Source organism: Rhineura floridana, chromosome 6 (genome assembly GCF_030035675.1).
Source record: "Rhineura floridana isolate rRhiFlo1 chromosome 6, rRhiFlo1.hap2, whole genome shotgun sequence".
NCBI classification, from domain to species: Eukaryota; Metazoa; Chordata; class Lepidosauria; order Squamata; family Rhineuridae; genus Rhineura; species Rhineura floridana.
The window spans coordinates 15,035,676-15,051,058 of NC_084485.1; the positions used below are offsets into that span (position 1 = coordinate 15,035,676).

General features: G+C 45.6%; 1 protein-coding gene across 5 annotated transcripts in view; it reads left to right on the plus strand.

The window, feature by feature from the left end:
- The window catches only part of RBBP8NL (RBBP8 N-terminal like), a 61,719-nt gene that overhangs the window by 33,500 nt on the left and 12,836 nt on the right, over window positions 1-15,383 (plus strand). For all 5 annotated transcript variants that reach the window (XM_061631068.1, XM_061631071.1, XM_061631069.1 and 2 more), the window contains 5 exons: window positions 6,502-6,668; window positions 9,945-10,027; window positions 11,026-11,192; window positions 11,964-12,735; window positions 14,258-14,369. In XM_061631068.1, coding sequence (XP_061487052.1) covers window positions 6,502-6,668; window positions 9,945-10,027; window positions 11,026-11,192; window positions 11,964-12,735; window positions 14,258-14,369 — 1,301 coding nt within the window. The remainder of the gene's footprint in view (window positions 1-6,501; window positions 6,669-9,944; window positions 10,028-11,025; window positions 11,193-11,963; window positions 12,736-14,257; window positions 14,370-15,383) is intronic.

The window sequence follows — 15,383 nt, forward strand, 5'->3', positions numbered from 1 at the left end:
CCAGGAGTCTGGGACACACAGCAACAAGGGCGAGAAGGCAAACCGTAGAGCAGGACTGGAAAACCAGCCAGGGCCTAGATACTGTACAAGGAACCCTAGAACTCAGGTAGACCTTCCTCACATCCACCCCATACATTTAAAGCACACTTACACCACTTTAACACTCATGGCTTCCCCCCAAATAATCCTGGGAACTGATGTTTATCCCATCACAGAGCTGCAATTCCCAGTACGCTTAACAAACTACAGTTCCCAGGATTTTTGCGGAGAAAGCATGTGCTTTAAATGTATGGTGTGATTATGACCCTCGTTGCTTAAGCAAGGGTCAGCTGGAACTGGAAGCTCTGTTATATCCTTCCTGTCCAGAAGAATCCAATGGTCAGCCTGAGTGGGTGGAGTCAGTCCATAAAGCTGTTCCCTTTGAAAGCTGAAAGCTGCAGTTTGGTGGTTCACCACAGGGGGCAGCTGCATACAGATCCAGCAGTTCCTGACAAGTTATCACTGGGTTTTTCTGACTCCCATTGATCAGACCAATATGGCCGACCACCTAAAAAGGGGGGGTTGGGGATTGTAGAGATCCTCCTTCCTAAGGACCTCAGTGCTTCTTACAAGAGGCTGGGTGATTCTCTCACCATAGGGCTTCTTACATGGAATCATATCTTTAGGTAACAGCCGCCCAAGCCTTGGAGTTGCTTCATGTTTCAGTTCAAGAGAAGAGACCTTACTAATTATATTGGGAAAGATACCCAAGTTCTTGCAGAGGTAGCAACCCCCTGTCTGGACTATGCCAGTTCAGGTGGGAGCTCATATAATTGAATGCTCTTCCTAAATACATACAGAAAAGTATCGGGTCTGAGAGAAAGCTACTTCTTCCTGACTTCTAGTTTTCTGCTGGAAGGATTTCCTTTTAACACATGAGCATCCAATCATGCGAACACACATCTCTAATCTGATGTGATATAGCCCAAGCATATTTTTCTCAGCGCAACATGTACATTTATTTTAAAAATTAAAAAAAATTACATACAGCATGTAATTCATAAATAAAGTAAAAGCTCATCCCCTTGAGCCATAAACCTATCACCAGGCAGTCAATACATAAAGACTTGGCTCAAAGTGCGTTCGAATTAATTGAACAGCACTACAGAGCACTGAAGTGCATTTTTGTGGTGAACCTCTGTGATAGTAAGGTAACCTTAGCTGCCAGCAGGTGGAACTATTGCTTTACTTACATCTAGAATAAGGAATTCCTGTGAACTGCAACCCTGGAATCAGAAGAAAGGTTGGCTGGCTGCCCAGATTTGCTCCATGGTTAATCTGCTCACAGTTCTCTTTCTCTCTGCTCCATATGATTGAGTGAGGGATGCCAAACTGTGTTCCATGGACCACCAATGGCCCATGAGCTTCATTCAGATGATCTGCAGCATGTCTGTGAATTTGTGGCTAAAGTCAGCATATCCATTGTATTGAATATTCATACTGATTTTAACTGTATTTTAATGGCTTCTTTTATTTCCTATATTTTATTGTAGTACAGTTTGAACTCTATGGAATACAATAAATATGATATATAAGAAATAAAAGAAGCAATAAAAAATACAGTTGAAATATCCTACAGCATCTAGCATGCAGTGCGTTACAAGGGCTACAAGAGGCAGAAAAATCATGAAGTGGTCTGCCAAGACCATCAGTTTTCCAGTGGGGAAATGTTTGGGAACCATTGTGCTAGAGGGTAAAAGAGCAAACCTTTCTAAATACATTCTAGGGGGAAAATATAAAGTCACAATCCAATTGGGAATTGGTACTGTGTTGACCCCTTTGAAATGAACAGGGGAACTGCAAAATCTGCCAATTTGAGAGCTGTCCTTGCACAGTTCCTGTTCAGTTTAGTGCAACTTGCGCAAAAGATGCACGCTGTCTCTAAGAAATGTCCTAGACTTATGACCTCTGACATTTCCCAGAAAACGGGAGGGGCATCCCTCTCATGCCCTTATCTTCATACCACAGATCACTGTCCTACCTGTCCGCCTCTTCACATACACTAATTATGACACTAATTGCTGAAGACCTTGCTCAACCACCTTAAAGCTACACTCACTCTGCGATTTCTTGTCTTCCACCAATTTCAGCAAAGGACGGTGTTTTTGTTAAAGATATGCTAGAAAAACACAGTTTTCTTCCAACAATATTATTGTGGGCACCCCAATCTCCAAGCAGTGGTGGGCTAGACGAGGGCCAGTAGATGGAAGCTGAATCCTGCTAAGACAGAGACACTGTATGTCTGAGAATTGGGGGTTTCCCCTCTTCTAGATGGGGCTGTGAAGGAAGAGGTATGCAGTATAGGGGTGCTCTTGGAGCCTCCTACTTTAATTGTTTTAATTGCAGGCTTAACTCTTGTAATTGCTCTGCCATTTTAATGGGCTTGTTTTAGTGTATATTTTCATTGTGGGTGCTTATTTTGATGTTCTGATTATATTGTTTTAATGTGTATTTTAATTATATGTGGTTTTTATATTTTTTGTAATTGGTTTTATATTGTAAACCACTTAGAAGCCACCTTGGCAATTAAGTGATTACAGTCATCGGAGACGGTGGTGTTTTTGTGATATATACCTTTATTTGGACATATATATAGGCTCGCCATAAGATGGAAGGTTCATAGCATTAACCCCCCCACAGGTCTTGCTTTCCCATTATGTTTTCAGGGAGACCTCAAAGCCGTAGCTTTGGAATCGGCAGCAGTGGTGGCTGGTGGCTCCATGTCAGTGGGACAGTGGAATCCTCACCAGGTTTTAGTCTGAACTTCCAAGGAGCTGTCCAAGGTGCTGAAGCTCCTTAGACAGGCCCTTGGAAGTTCAGACTACTACCCAGAGCGGATTCCACTGCCCCACCAACATGCAGCCTCTACCCACCATTGCTTGGCAGAAAGAGCAAGTCAAGCCTTGGTGGTTGCTTCCAGATGACCTCTTTATTGAACATTCATTCTGATTTGTTTGCAGGGAGGTTAGATGACTGTGTCAACGCAAGTGTTATCCTGCACTTTCAATGGATGCTGGTCCATCAGGGCTAATGGGGCACTGCCCCACTAATTCCAGCCAGCCCCCACCTGCCTGCCTTCTTATATACAGCTAGTACAGGGGGTGGCACTGCCTGCCAGCTTCCTCCACCTCTTAGTCTCAGTGTTGCCCCTTGTAGAACTCATCGGGGACGAGGAGGAAGACAAAACCTGAATGAATAGGCTCCGCCTGTCATTGGCTCTGCCTCCCCCCACTCTTTGGGCTCCCTGCCTTCCGCCCCACCAGTACTAATGGGCACCAGCCACCACTGTGCACTTTCCAGCACGTTTCCCCATCCCTTTCCTCATTGCAAAAAGTCTGATATTTTGGGAGGGCGTGTTGTCAAATTTAATTGAATTTGCTGGTATGTACTTGAGTCCCGACCCAAAAATAGTGACAGCCGGCCCTGGAAATGCCCCATGTCTCTTCCTAGCCCAGTTCAAGACAAGACAGGCTGATCTTCTTTCACACTTATCTGCAGCCAGAGCAAGGTGGGTGAGGAGTTGAACCCCCAGTTCCAAATGCCTCCCTCCTTTCAGAATGGCCAGTCCATTGAGAGACATCTCCTTTGACCAGTCTGCCAGGGCCATCAAGGTAACATCCAGCAATTCCCATTGTTCCATTAACCCTCTCCTGACCTAATCTCAATCTTACAACCAAGAATCACAGGATGGTGAGGGATCCTTCAGATGACATCTAGACTAACCCCCCCCCAAAGTATAACAGTATGTTATGAACAGCCAATATAATACCATTACAGATTATGGTGCAGCTGCATTTGGAATATCATGTACAGTTCTGGTCGCCTCATCTCAAAAAGGATATTGTAGAACTAGAAAAGGTTCAGAAAAGGGCAACCAAAGTGATCAAGGGGATGGAGCGACTCCCCTATGAGGAAAAGTTGGGTGCTTTTTAGTTTGGAGAAAAGGCAAGTCAGAAGCAACATGATAAAAGTGCATAAAAGTATGCATGGCGTGGAGAAAGTGGATAGAGAAAAGGTTTTCCTCCCTGTCCCCTAACACTAGAAGTCGTAGACATGAAGCTGAATGTTGGAAGATTCAGGACAGACACACACAAAAAGTACTTCTTCACGCACCACATAGTTAAACTATGGAATTCGCTCCCACGAGAGGCAGTGATGGCCACCTATTTGGATGGCTTTAAAATAATATTAGACAAATTCATGGAGGAGGAGACTGATGGCTACTAGCCATGATGGCTATGTTTGGCCTCCATAGTCGGAGGTGGTATGGTTCCAAGCACCAGTTTCTGGAAACTGCAAGAAGGGAGAGTGCTCTTTGCACTCAGGTCCTGCTTGTCAGCTTTCCATAGGCATCTAATTGGCAATTGTGAGAACAGGATGCTTAACTAGATGGGCCTTTGGCCTGACCTGGCAGGCTCGGCTTTTGTTCTTCCCTCAACAATTGCAGAGCATGATGTGCATTGTCTGTTTGCAATGCACAGTGCCTTGGTGCTCCTGCACATGCATTTACATAGATGTGCCTCAGACAAGACAGACATCAATTGCCCTCTCAGACAGAGACCTTGGGGCGAGAGCTTTACCCTGAAGAAATGTGACATAGAAAGCTGCCTTATGTTGAGTCATTCCATTGGTGTGTCTAGTTCAGTATTGCCTACACTGATTGGCAGAGGTTTTCCCAGTTTTCAGGCAAAGAAGTCTTTTCGTCCCTGAAAATGATAGGCATTTAATCTGGGACCCCCATAATTCCTTCCATAAATAAAATGTACAAAACAGGTACATTTTTTGGTCTGATAAATGCGTGCATCCCTAGAGCTGAGAACTAAAACATTTTTTAAAATCTGACCTAACTAAAATGCAGAAACCAAGACAGGATTGGCTTAGGCTGAAGTAGATTGTGCACATTAACACCTTCACATTGTTTTCCAATGTTCTGATGCAGCATAAGGCCATTTCCAGTGTTGCTGTGCTCAGCAGAAGAGAGCATAGGAAAACTGCCTTATCCCAAATCAAACATTGGTCCATCTAGCTCATTGTGATGTACTACACTGACTGGCAATTGCTCTCCAGGGTTCAGTCAGTCGTTTGCAGGTCATAGGGATACTTAAAATATAGGTGACGTGCTCTCTGAGTAGTTACAATGATACAGGAAAGCTCTGGGAAAGTCCCATGTTTCAATTCAGGTAGCAAAATTGTGCTGCATGCTGCCTTGCTGGGCGTGGGAAACTCTTTAGCCTCCAAACACGTCTTGCAAGAAATCATACGCCCGGGCAGCTTTGAAGGTTTTTCCCACCTACCCTTCAGGGCCTTTTATTTATTTTTTCTTCCACTTGAGCCTTTTCAGTGTTCCACGTGCACCATTGCCGGGGGCCTTTCATGACAAGTACGCAGGCAACCCAAAACAATGCACCCAGAACATATGTGATGCAAATAAAAGTATCTTTGCTTGTATTTATTTGGCAAAATGGATTCTGCTTCCAAGATTCAGGGCTGTTGGTCTTTTTTAAAATTTATATATATATATATATATATACAACACAAACATAAAACAAAACAAAAAGGTAAAAACAGTACAACTGAAGGCAGGGACTGGAGAGATTGGGACCCTGGAAGCAAAAGGGCAGCAGGAGATGGAATACTGGACAAATATGGTGCCTGTTAAGGAGAACATGGGTCAGTGGTGGCTGGTGGCTCCATGTCAGCGGGGCAATAGAATCCGCTCCAGATTTTAGTCCGAGGAGCTGTTCTGAAACCACCTTGAACAGCTCCTTTTAATTTCAGACTAAGACCCAGAGTGGATTCCACTGCCCCACTGTCACCCAAAGCCCTGAGGCCAAATGTGGTTCTCCAGGCCCACACCCTCTCTTTAGCCACACCCCCTCTCCCCAGGCCATGCCCATCACCAGTCCCATTTCATGCTCTCCTTGAGCACTTTTGCGTAGCTAGAATGTGTCCTTGAACTCTGCCTCTTGGATGCCCAGATGGAGGATGGGGGCAGGGGGTGAGTGTGGATAGAAACTACCCTACTGTGCAAAGGCAAAATTTACATTCGTTGCTTTGCTCACTTGCCGCATTCCCTTCTAGACAACCTTCTGGGGGCCTCATGCCACTGGTGGATGGGGCCAGAGGCAAAACACTGGTGGAGCAATATATGTAAATTTCATCTTTGGACAGTGGACTAGTTTCTGCACCTCCTCACACAGCGCTCTCTGTCCTCCACCCAGGGAGGTAAGAACCATGATCAGAGGACAAGGGCACAGTTCAGCAGGCCGAAAACACTCAGTATGGCAGGAACCTGGGTCAGTAGGGGTTGTGGCCTGGGGAGAATGCCAAAAGCCAGATAGAAACAAACAATAAGAGGATTTTAGCCTTCTCTCTTGGCTCAAAGGTGCCCTTCAGACAGATGCCTTCATCCTCCCTCCAATTTCTTCCCTCCATTCACTCATTTCCTTTATGTTTCAACAGGGACAGACCAAAGTCTCTAAGGGGGCTGCCCAGAGAAGGGGGCGCTGCCCCTGACTCACCGTTGCCCTTGATCCCCACTCGGAGCAGGAAATCCAGTGCCGAGAAAACCACAAGCCAAGAAGCAGAAGACGAGGGTGATGAGCTGTCCACCCGTCCCCTGGCAGGAGGCAAGTTCTCCTGGGGCTGGCCCCAGTGTGCTCTGGGGCCGGGGTGGGGAACCTTTTTCAGACCAAGGGCAACCTTCTGTTGTGCTCAAGTTTGCTAACAGACCACTTCTCACAGCAGCCAAGCACATGCCCGTGGGGACAGAGTGTTGGACTAGATGGGCCTTTGGCCTGATCTAACTAGGGCCTTATTTTGTTTTGAGGGTGGCATGCCCAGAGGTGGTTGGGGCCAATGCATTCACACACAATCATACACACATACACACATCATTCATACTCACCCATCCATTCAACCAACCCTTGAGTCACACTTATCCATCTATCCAACCTTGCCCCCACACACACAGTTCATTCATGCTCATCCATCCCTGCGCATCCACACATTTTCACAGGCCTCCGTTGGCTGTGTTACTGTGCTGGGTTTCCTTTTCTCAGCTCCCAGAACAGAACTGCCGGTGGTGGAAGTAAGTGACGACCTTTCTCTGCGCACCTCACAGCGAGACTCTTCAGCTATACCTCCTTTTCCCCTCCACTCAGCTGTCTACTGCCAATCAGCTGAGCAGTGCATGGAAGAGAGATTGCAGGCAGGGGAGGTTAAACCTCACTTCTTCCACAATCCTGCCCCCATGCCGATCAGTGGGAAGTAACTTTGCTGAGGGGGGGGGAAGGGTCAGTAGGGCCTGTGTGGAGAGGATGGTGGGTCATATGGGCAGAGCCTGAAGGTAGCATCCTGCCCACAGGCCAGAGGTTTCCCACTCCTGGTCTATAGTCGGTTCCATATCAGGATAGTTCAGCTTATCAGAACCTCCAGCACCTCAGGAAAATTCTCCTTTCCCTAGAACTGTCCAAGTCGGAATCTTCTTTATGCTGAGAACAGGGTGTTTCCTGCAAGGGCTGATCTGGATTTCATAACGGCAGCTCGCTTTCTTGTAGGGACCTAACCTATAGCTTAAAACAATAGCCCTCCATAGGAGCAATACATGCCTCGGACATGTATGGAGAAAATGTATCCCAAGATGTTTTGGTACAACCGAGAAAATGGTCCCCTATGTGGCTTTCTTGGAATTTAATGCAAAGGGAATGGTTCAGTTGTTGTGCTGCAACTGTCCTAAATGGAGCTAGGGTGTCCTTGTGCACTGTGCAAAGGAAAAAGATGTTTCTGCAAAAATGAAAAGCAAAGTTACCCTCCATCAACTTTATACCTAAAGAGATGGACTCTTTTCTGTTCCACAGCGATAGGACACTCTGGCCCTCAAGATGTTACTGGACTCCAACCCTCATCAGCTTCAGCCAGCATTACCAATGGTCATGGATGGATCAAACGTTGTCCAAAAACATCTGGAGGAGGGCCACAAGTTCCCCATCCCCCGCCTTACTTAAAGGCTCCAGGAGGCCACTGCTGGAAATTGAATGCTAGACCAGACAGACATTTTGATCTGATCCTGCAAAGATCTTTTTATGTTCTAACTCAGGTGTCCGGGGTCTCACGAAGTCTTAGACCCCTTACTTTTTGGGGAGCAGGGTCTCTATGTCTCCAGCATCCTATGAGCCAATCAGCATGAAAGGGAAGTGTGTTAGCCACTGAGAAGTGTCTTCTAACATGCTTCCTTGTCCTTTCCTGCCGATTGCAACCAATCAGTGTCAAAGACAGTGAGTCAGCCACTGAGAAGACTCTTCTCAGTAGCTAACACTCTCCCCTTTAATGCTTATTGGCTCTTAGGGATGTCTGTTGTTGTGGGAGAAGGCATTAACAAAGAACTCATTATCAACCCAGCAGCAAGAAAAGGGGGGTGGTGGAAGCCGGCATGGCCATGATGATCATGGAGGGACCCTGCACTTCTGAGTTGGCTACTATCCTACTGTGTCTCAATCTAAATAGCTGGAATGTCAATGCAGCCTTCCTCAACTCTGTGCCCTCCAGATGTGGTTGGACTTCAACTCCAATCATCCCCAACCATTAGCCACTCTGGCTGGGAGCCAGAGTGCAACAGTGGGAGGACAAAAGGTCGGAGAAGACTGATCTAAGGCAACTTTTTGTTTTTAAAAAATGTGAATATAGCTGTTGTGGCACCTGAAGCTCTGAAGAGCCACGTGTGACGCTCCCTACAAGTGTGATCTCAGCCTTAATGTTATGATTTATTAATTTATTTATTTATTGTATTTGTATACCGCCCCATAGCCGAAGCTCTCTGGGCGGTTTACAGTAACATTCATTTTAACATTTACAGTTAAGATGAGCTAAATAAGATTAGCTAATAATGATAAGTTTCTTTTTCTTGCTCCGAGGAAAAGAAACAGTCTTAGGGCCAAACACTGTGTAGTGCACAACATCCATAAGCAGACCTCTCAAAGTATTTGGGTTTTTTAAAACTTAAATACACCTTCCCTCCGTGGCTGTTTTTAATTCTTTGCCTCCCCCCCACCCAATGCTATTTCTCTTCGTGAAAATCTCCCCTCTCCCAAAGCCTTACTGCAGGAGAAAAAGAAGGAGTTGCAATAGCGATACCTGCCGTGGGAAGTATATTAGCTTGGGGGTGGGCAGTTAAAACCATTCCATATCTTCTTATATAATTTTTTTTAAGTGTCACTCTGCCCATGAACACTTAGAGGTGAGGTGGGGTGGTGTTGGAGACCATGCAGGGGGAGGCGGAGGCCATGCTGGCTGAGACGTCTGTGGCCTGGGCCTGGGTGTGTGTGTGGGAGACCTGGGAGGGGGAGCACTGCCGACCCATGGGGGGAGGGGGAGCACTGGTGACCTGTGGGGGGAAGGGGGAGTACTGGTGATCCATGGGGAAGGGGGCAGTGCTGACAACCCATTGGGGGAAAGGGGAGCACTGGCAACAATAGGCTGGATTGGTGAGTGAAGCGAGCAGGGGTGGAGACCCTAGTATAATTTTTTAAAAGAGATTATAGTTTAAAACATCAACAGCACATGCATAAAATCAATTCAAATCCAACCAGTGGAGACTGGTGGCTCCAATGTCCGTGGGGCAATGAATCCACTCTGGATTTTAGTCTGGATTTTCAAGGAGCTGTCCAAGGTGCTGAAAGCGCTCTCTGTCTCTTTTTTTTTTAGTTCAGACTTAAACGCAGAGGTTGTTGGGATCCAGATCTCATCAGTTCCATTCAGCAAGGCCAGAGGTCAAAGTTTATAGGAGGTTAAGTCCAAAATATCTAGAGGGTACCATAATGCTCGTGGCTGGCTTAAGCATGGACTTTGAAACATCTGACCATGCATTACTTTAAATTAGTGACAGTGCCTATCTTTCTTTCTTCTAGATCAGTCTCCAAGACAGAGAATTTCTCCAGGTACCAGAATCTCTCCTAACATCGTTCTTCAGGGAGAACATGCTCTGGAGATGGTAAGCATTTCCCTGGCTAATCTTTCCAAATCTATCTTCCAAAACCGAAAAAAGGAGGAAGGCACTGGATTCAGGGGAAAATAGCAGAGAGAACAAGTTGTCAAAGTACTTACATGTTTTAATATATGCGCAGCGCATTTTGGAATTAAGAAATTCCTTCATCAAGGGACACTTCTTATCAACAACCTGCAAAGATACAACTTCTCTAGCTTTTTCTTTTACTGAATCCTACACAGAATTCAGCAAAGGAGAAAAACCATTGCTGGTTACTGATAAGTATTAAATTGGTCCTAATGAATAATTCCTCCTCTATCTTTCCCCCATCAAATCTGATTCCTGCATTTATGCTGAGAAGTCTTCTGATCCTGGACAAGAGATGAATAGAGAGATATTAGCAAGAAGCATGCAACACAAAGTAGCATTATTTATTTATGGCAAAGGCGGCCAATGTGGCATCCTCCAGATGTTGTTAGACTCCAACTCCCATCAACCCCAATAGTCAGGGACGACGGGAGTTCTAGCCCAGCAACCTCTGGAGGGTACCACATTGGCTACCATGGTTTAGGTGAAACATTCCAGTCCACTTTGGATTTTTCTGACTGGAAAGCAAATAACCAGAAACAATGTGGTACAGTAGCTAGAGGGGTGGAGCTGGGTTCAAATCCCACCTCTGCCATGAACGTTAGCCCTTTCTGGAGTTACACACACACACATACATGGCAAACACATGCAAATATATTTACTTTCTATGCTTCATACTGGTTGGAGAATTCTGCTTTTTGCTACAAATTTTGAATGCGATGTAAATGATGTAAAATACATATTAATGCATGACCTTTGAACTCTAGGCCCTGTCTTTGGAAAATGTTAAGTGAGACTTCACCACTTCCCTTGGTCTCCTCTTGACTTCTCTCCATCTGGACAATACATAAGCATGAAATAATGAAATGAAGCATTTCCCCTCTTCCTATCTCTCCCCTACTGCCCGCCATTATTAGAACTCTTCTCAGAGAATAGCAAACCAGTTGCATGGAACCATAGCGTTGATGAGGCCTGGCTCGAGGACCTGCTCTCAGGAAAGAGATTGCCTAGGAAATGCCACGCCACCCTCTGCCAGTGAAACTCCGCCATCCCCGCCACTTGATCGAAGCCCCACCTTTGAAGGGTAAGTAAGACCCTAAGATCAGCCTTGCTAGCTTACCCAAAGGGCACAGCTGGATTTTGAGTCACCGGGGGTGAGTGGGCTACAAGATCCTGGTCTTTCCAGGAATAACTCAGGCTTCTCCCCTGTATTTTCAGCTTGCATTTAAACCATCTAGTTTGCTTCTTATGGTGATATACACAAAAAAGTGGCACCCCTGTTCTCTACCCAGAGCATAAACCATCATGCGGTCCTCTGGTCAAGAAATATAAGGGTGCTGTAATGATTGGCAAGCACTTGATACTTCATTTTGGATTGTACTGAAACACAAAATGCAACAAACAAATGGTAAACTATGGAATTCAAACTATAATACAGTAAATGGTAAATCACCTCTGAATACCTCTTGCCATGAAAACCCTATGAATATATCCAAAAAAAGATGCATAGGATCGCCGTAAGTCATAATCGACTTGAAGGCATACAACAACAAAAAAATATAATAAATGAAGCAATAAAATACCACAAATCAATATGAATATTAAATACTATGCATGTGCCACCTCCCATCTTCAACCACAAACCCACACACACACACACACACACACACTGCAGATCATCTGAAGAGAGTTCATGGACCAAGGGTGATCTGCAGGCCACAGTTTAGGAACCCCTGATCTTTTGTATAGATTGAAAGCAAGGACCCAGAAAGGAATACACTGTGAATCTGAGCTATTTGCAGTTGTGACTTTTGGTGGATTTTTGAGTGGTGTTGACAGTGATGTTTTATCTTAGTTATTTAAGAGTCAGCAAATCAGACTGCCATGAACTTTCTTCATCTTACGAAGCTCTGAAGCTTGCCACAAGGAAGGCACAGCTCAGCTTCTCCAGCCAACCTTTTGCCCTGCGCCATCTTGGACTCCGGAATAACTCCGGCAGTGGTTTCCCTCACCACTTACTAATGGCCAGAGAGGCAGGAGGGAGACCGAGGTCACAAGACGAGTGGGAGGACCAAGCTGCCATCTTGGAGCTCCCTGGCGCTGTGGCGTACATGAAGGACCGCCATTTGGAGAATAGGCTCCAGATCCTTAATCACCAAGAGAAACTCCGCTATTTACTGATGCAACAGCAGGAATGCAAAGCCAGAGTGGAAGACGATCGCACCCAGCGTCAGTCACCTTCCCCACCACTGAGGGCAGGCAAGGAATGCAAAAAAGAAAGGTCCTGTTCAGAAGACTCTACTGAGGGGACACTAGGGAGATTGCTCTTGATCAATAGGGAAGAGCTGGAACAAGAAGAGAAGGCAGAAATCATGAGGGAGTATTTCATAGATGCACCCCTGGACCTTTCAGATTATGGAAGAGGGAGAGAGAGCTTGAAGCCAACCAACTGGCAACAGTCCTCTGCAGAGCAGAAGACTGAAAGTCCAGGTAACAGCACAAATGCAGACCCTGTTCTCCAGAAAAGTGATTTTTCCACCTGTCTTCATGCAGCTAAACATTTCTCCAGGAACAAAGAGTCAGAGCAACACCCTGACAAAGCCAAGGAGAATATTACAGCACCTCTGGTAAGAAAAAAGTGATCCTGGAGTTCTTGCATTAGGCTGTTTCGAACTGCCACTTCCCTTTGTAAATAAAGCAGTGTCTCATTTGTCGTTTTTTATGGCACTTTTATTATGCTCTGCAATATTTTTGCCATCCTACGAACCCTACGAGGTAGGTCTCAGTCAGGTGAGAGTCACTTCAATTTGCCCAGCAGCAAACCCTTATTCGCCAGTGAGGACACATGCTTTATTTTTATTGTTGCTGCTGCTGCTGCTGCTATTTCAACTAGCTCATCCAATCACGGCAAGGATAACTGCTAGTGCAATGGGACTTTCCCCCTCCTCCCCCCAAACCACCATGCCCTCTCCAAATCTGCTCCAGAGGGTTGGAGGAACCCCTAGAGCAGATTTAGGGGGAGTGAGGGGGGAGGAGGGGGGAATTCCATTGCATTAACAATAATCCTTGCACTGACGCACCGTAACGCTATGTTGGATACAGTCTGTTTAGTAGTAGTAGTAGTAGTAGTAGTAGTAGTAGTAGTAGTAGTAGTAGTTACTGCTTAATGCCAAAATAGGCTTTCAAGTGTTTACAAGTAAAGAAACCAGTTACACAAACATTGAAATATACACGCCCATAATTAAAGTACACAATAAAACACTTGCCAGCCAACCCCGCTTCTGTATTTTACATGTGTTTCCATACACTTGTACAGGCATAGGCTCGCTTTTGACATTGAAACAAATATGTATAGATCTGGTGCAGAGTCTGCTGGCTGCAGTTCTCCCACACTTAGTGAGGGGTCTTTCTAGGCCTCCTGCTTTAAGTGGAAACTTAATCCAAAACCTGCTACATGCAAAACTGGTGTTCTGCCATTCAGTTACAGCCCTTCCCCATCTCATCAATAAGGCAGGACTGTGCTAGTCCTGTGAGATGTCCAACCAAGGCTGTCCTGGTCTAAGGAAATGTCCACCACCAAGGATAGGTGATGACTCGAGCAAGGGGGTAGGATCAGTAGGGCAAGATCAGTACCTTAGAGAGGGACGTAAAGTTAATGATCCTGCAGCTCACACATACCATGCAAGTTGTTTCGGCAGTGTCCTGGAGCAACTAACTGATCTTTATAGGCTGGCCGCTGGGCTAGGTATTCATTGACTAGAGACCCCAATCCTTGAATCGTCAGTCGACCAGTTAAAAGGCTGTTGGCTTCTTCTGCAGCTGTTGGCTTCTTCTAGGTCCTGGAGTTTCAAGCTGTGGGGATATTTTGAAAGGACTCTCCTGATCCTCCGAGGTCTCTGTGGACCAATCATCAGAGTCTGGCAGAGGTGTCTGCTTGGGGTTCAGGGGAAACGATATGAGCTCTGGTGCCTGCAGCTCCACATGGTCCATACCAGAAAATAGTTCCATCTTCTTTTCAGGGCTGCAGATGTTGGAGGGATCTGCCTCTGAGCATTCCTGGTCTGGGACCCTGATAGACTGGGTATTACTGGGCATGTGTGGTAACCTGCAATGTTTCGGGCCACCAAAATCAGTTTGTGTCTTCTGCAGATCTCTTCGCTTCAAGAACTTCCTATTTACAAACCAGCTTCTTGCGATTCCATCACCGATTCAGAGACGAAGATGCCTTTTGGAGCACAGAAGCAAGAAATGGACCAGCCAGGTAAAACAGAATAATAGCTAGCCTGAATTGTCAGACAGACAGTGATAGGGAATGGCATCTCGCTTGGTGGGCTGTAGGGTTAGCAATTCCCAGATGGACTGAACACTGTGGAGCCCACATCCTTAATCACAACCCAGGCCAACCCAGACATGAAGCAAGAGATCCACAATAAGGATCTTTTGTGGATTTTGGATAGCAGTCCTAGGAGAGGGGGTTGGATCTGGATTATGACTCAGGAGAGGGAAATTTAATCCTTTCCCAAATGCCATTTTTTCCAATTTGCTTGCAACCTCCCCTGACCAAAGCTGTTATTTGCTCCGGGGGGGGTGGGGGGTGGGAAACTTACAGGTATCTTTCAGGTCACTGTAAGTTTTCCTCTATTGAACAAATAACAGCTTGGGGGAAAGGGAGTTTTTTTTTTTATTGGGAAAATAAGAAACGCTTTTTAAAAGCTTCCCCCAGCACCACAATTTCAATCCACTTCCTCCAGCTCCGTATTAAACGTTCATACTGGAGCTTCCAAGAAACAATCCATTAACATAGAGGTCAATGTTTAGCAAATAAGCCTAATTGATTCACACCTGTGCCCCCATAAATACCAACAGACTTAACTAGGCCCTACTTCACAAAAGCTTTTATCACAATAAATCTGTGAGGGTGCTTCCAGATGCCCTGTTGTTAATGCGCATTTGTGCTGATGCGATTGTGGGGAGGTTAAGTGATACTGTGTCAAAGCAAATGCTATCCCACACTTTCCAGTGTGTTTTCCCATCACTTTCCTTCTTGCAAAAAAAAAAGTCCAGCCTTTTGAGGAAACGGGTTTGTACACAAAATCTCCTGATCAACTTCAATTGCACAACCTGAATTTGCTAGTAGGTCATTGAATTCCACCTGAAAATAGCATCAGTCCGGCAACGCTGTTAATCTTCAAGGTGCCACAAGATTCTGTTTCTGTGTTTGCTGTAACAGATTAACACAGGTACCTGACCAAGCCACTTCCACATCAAACCAAGG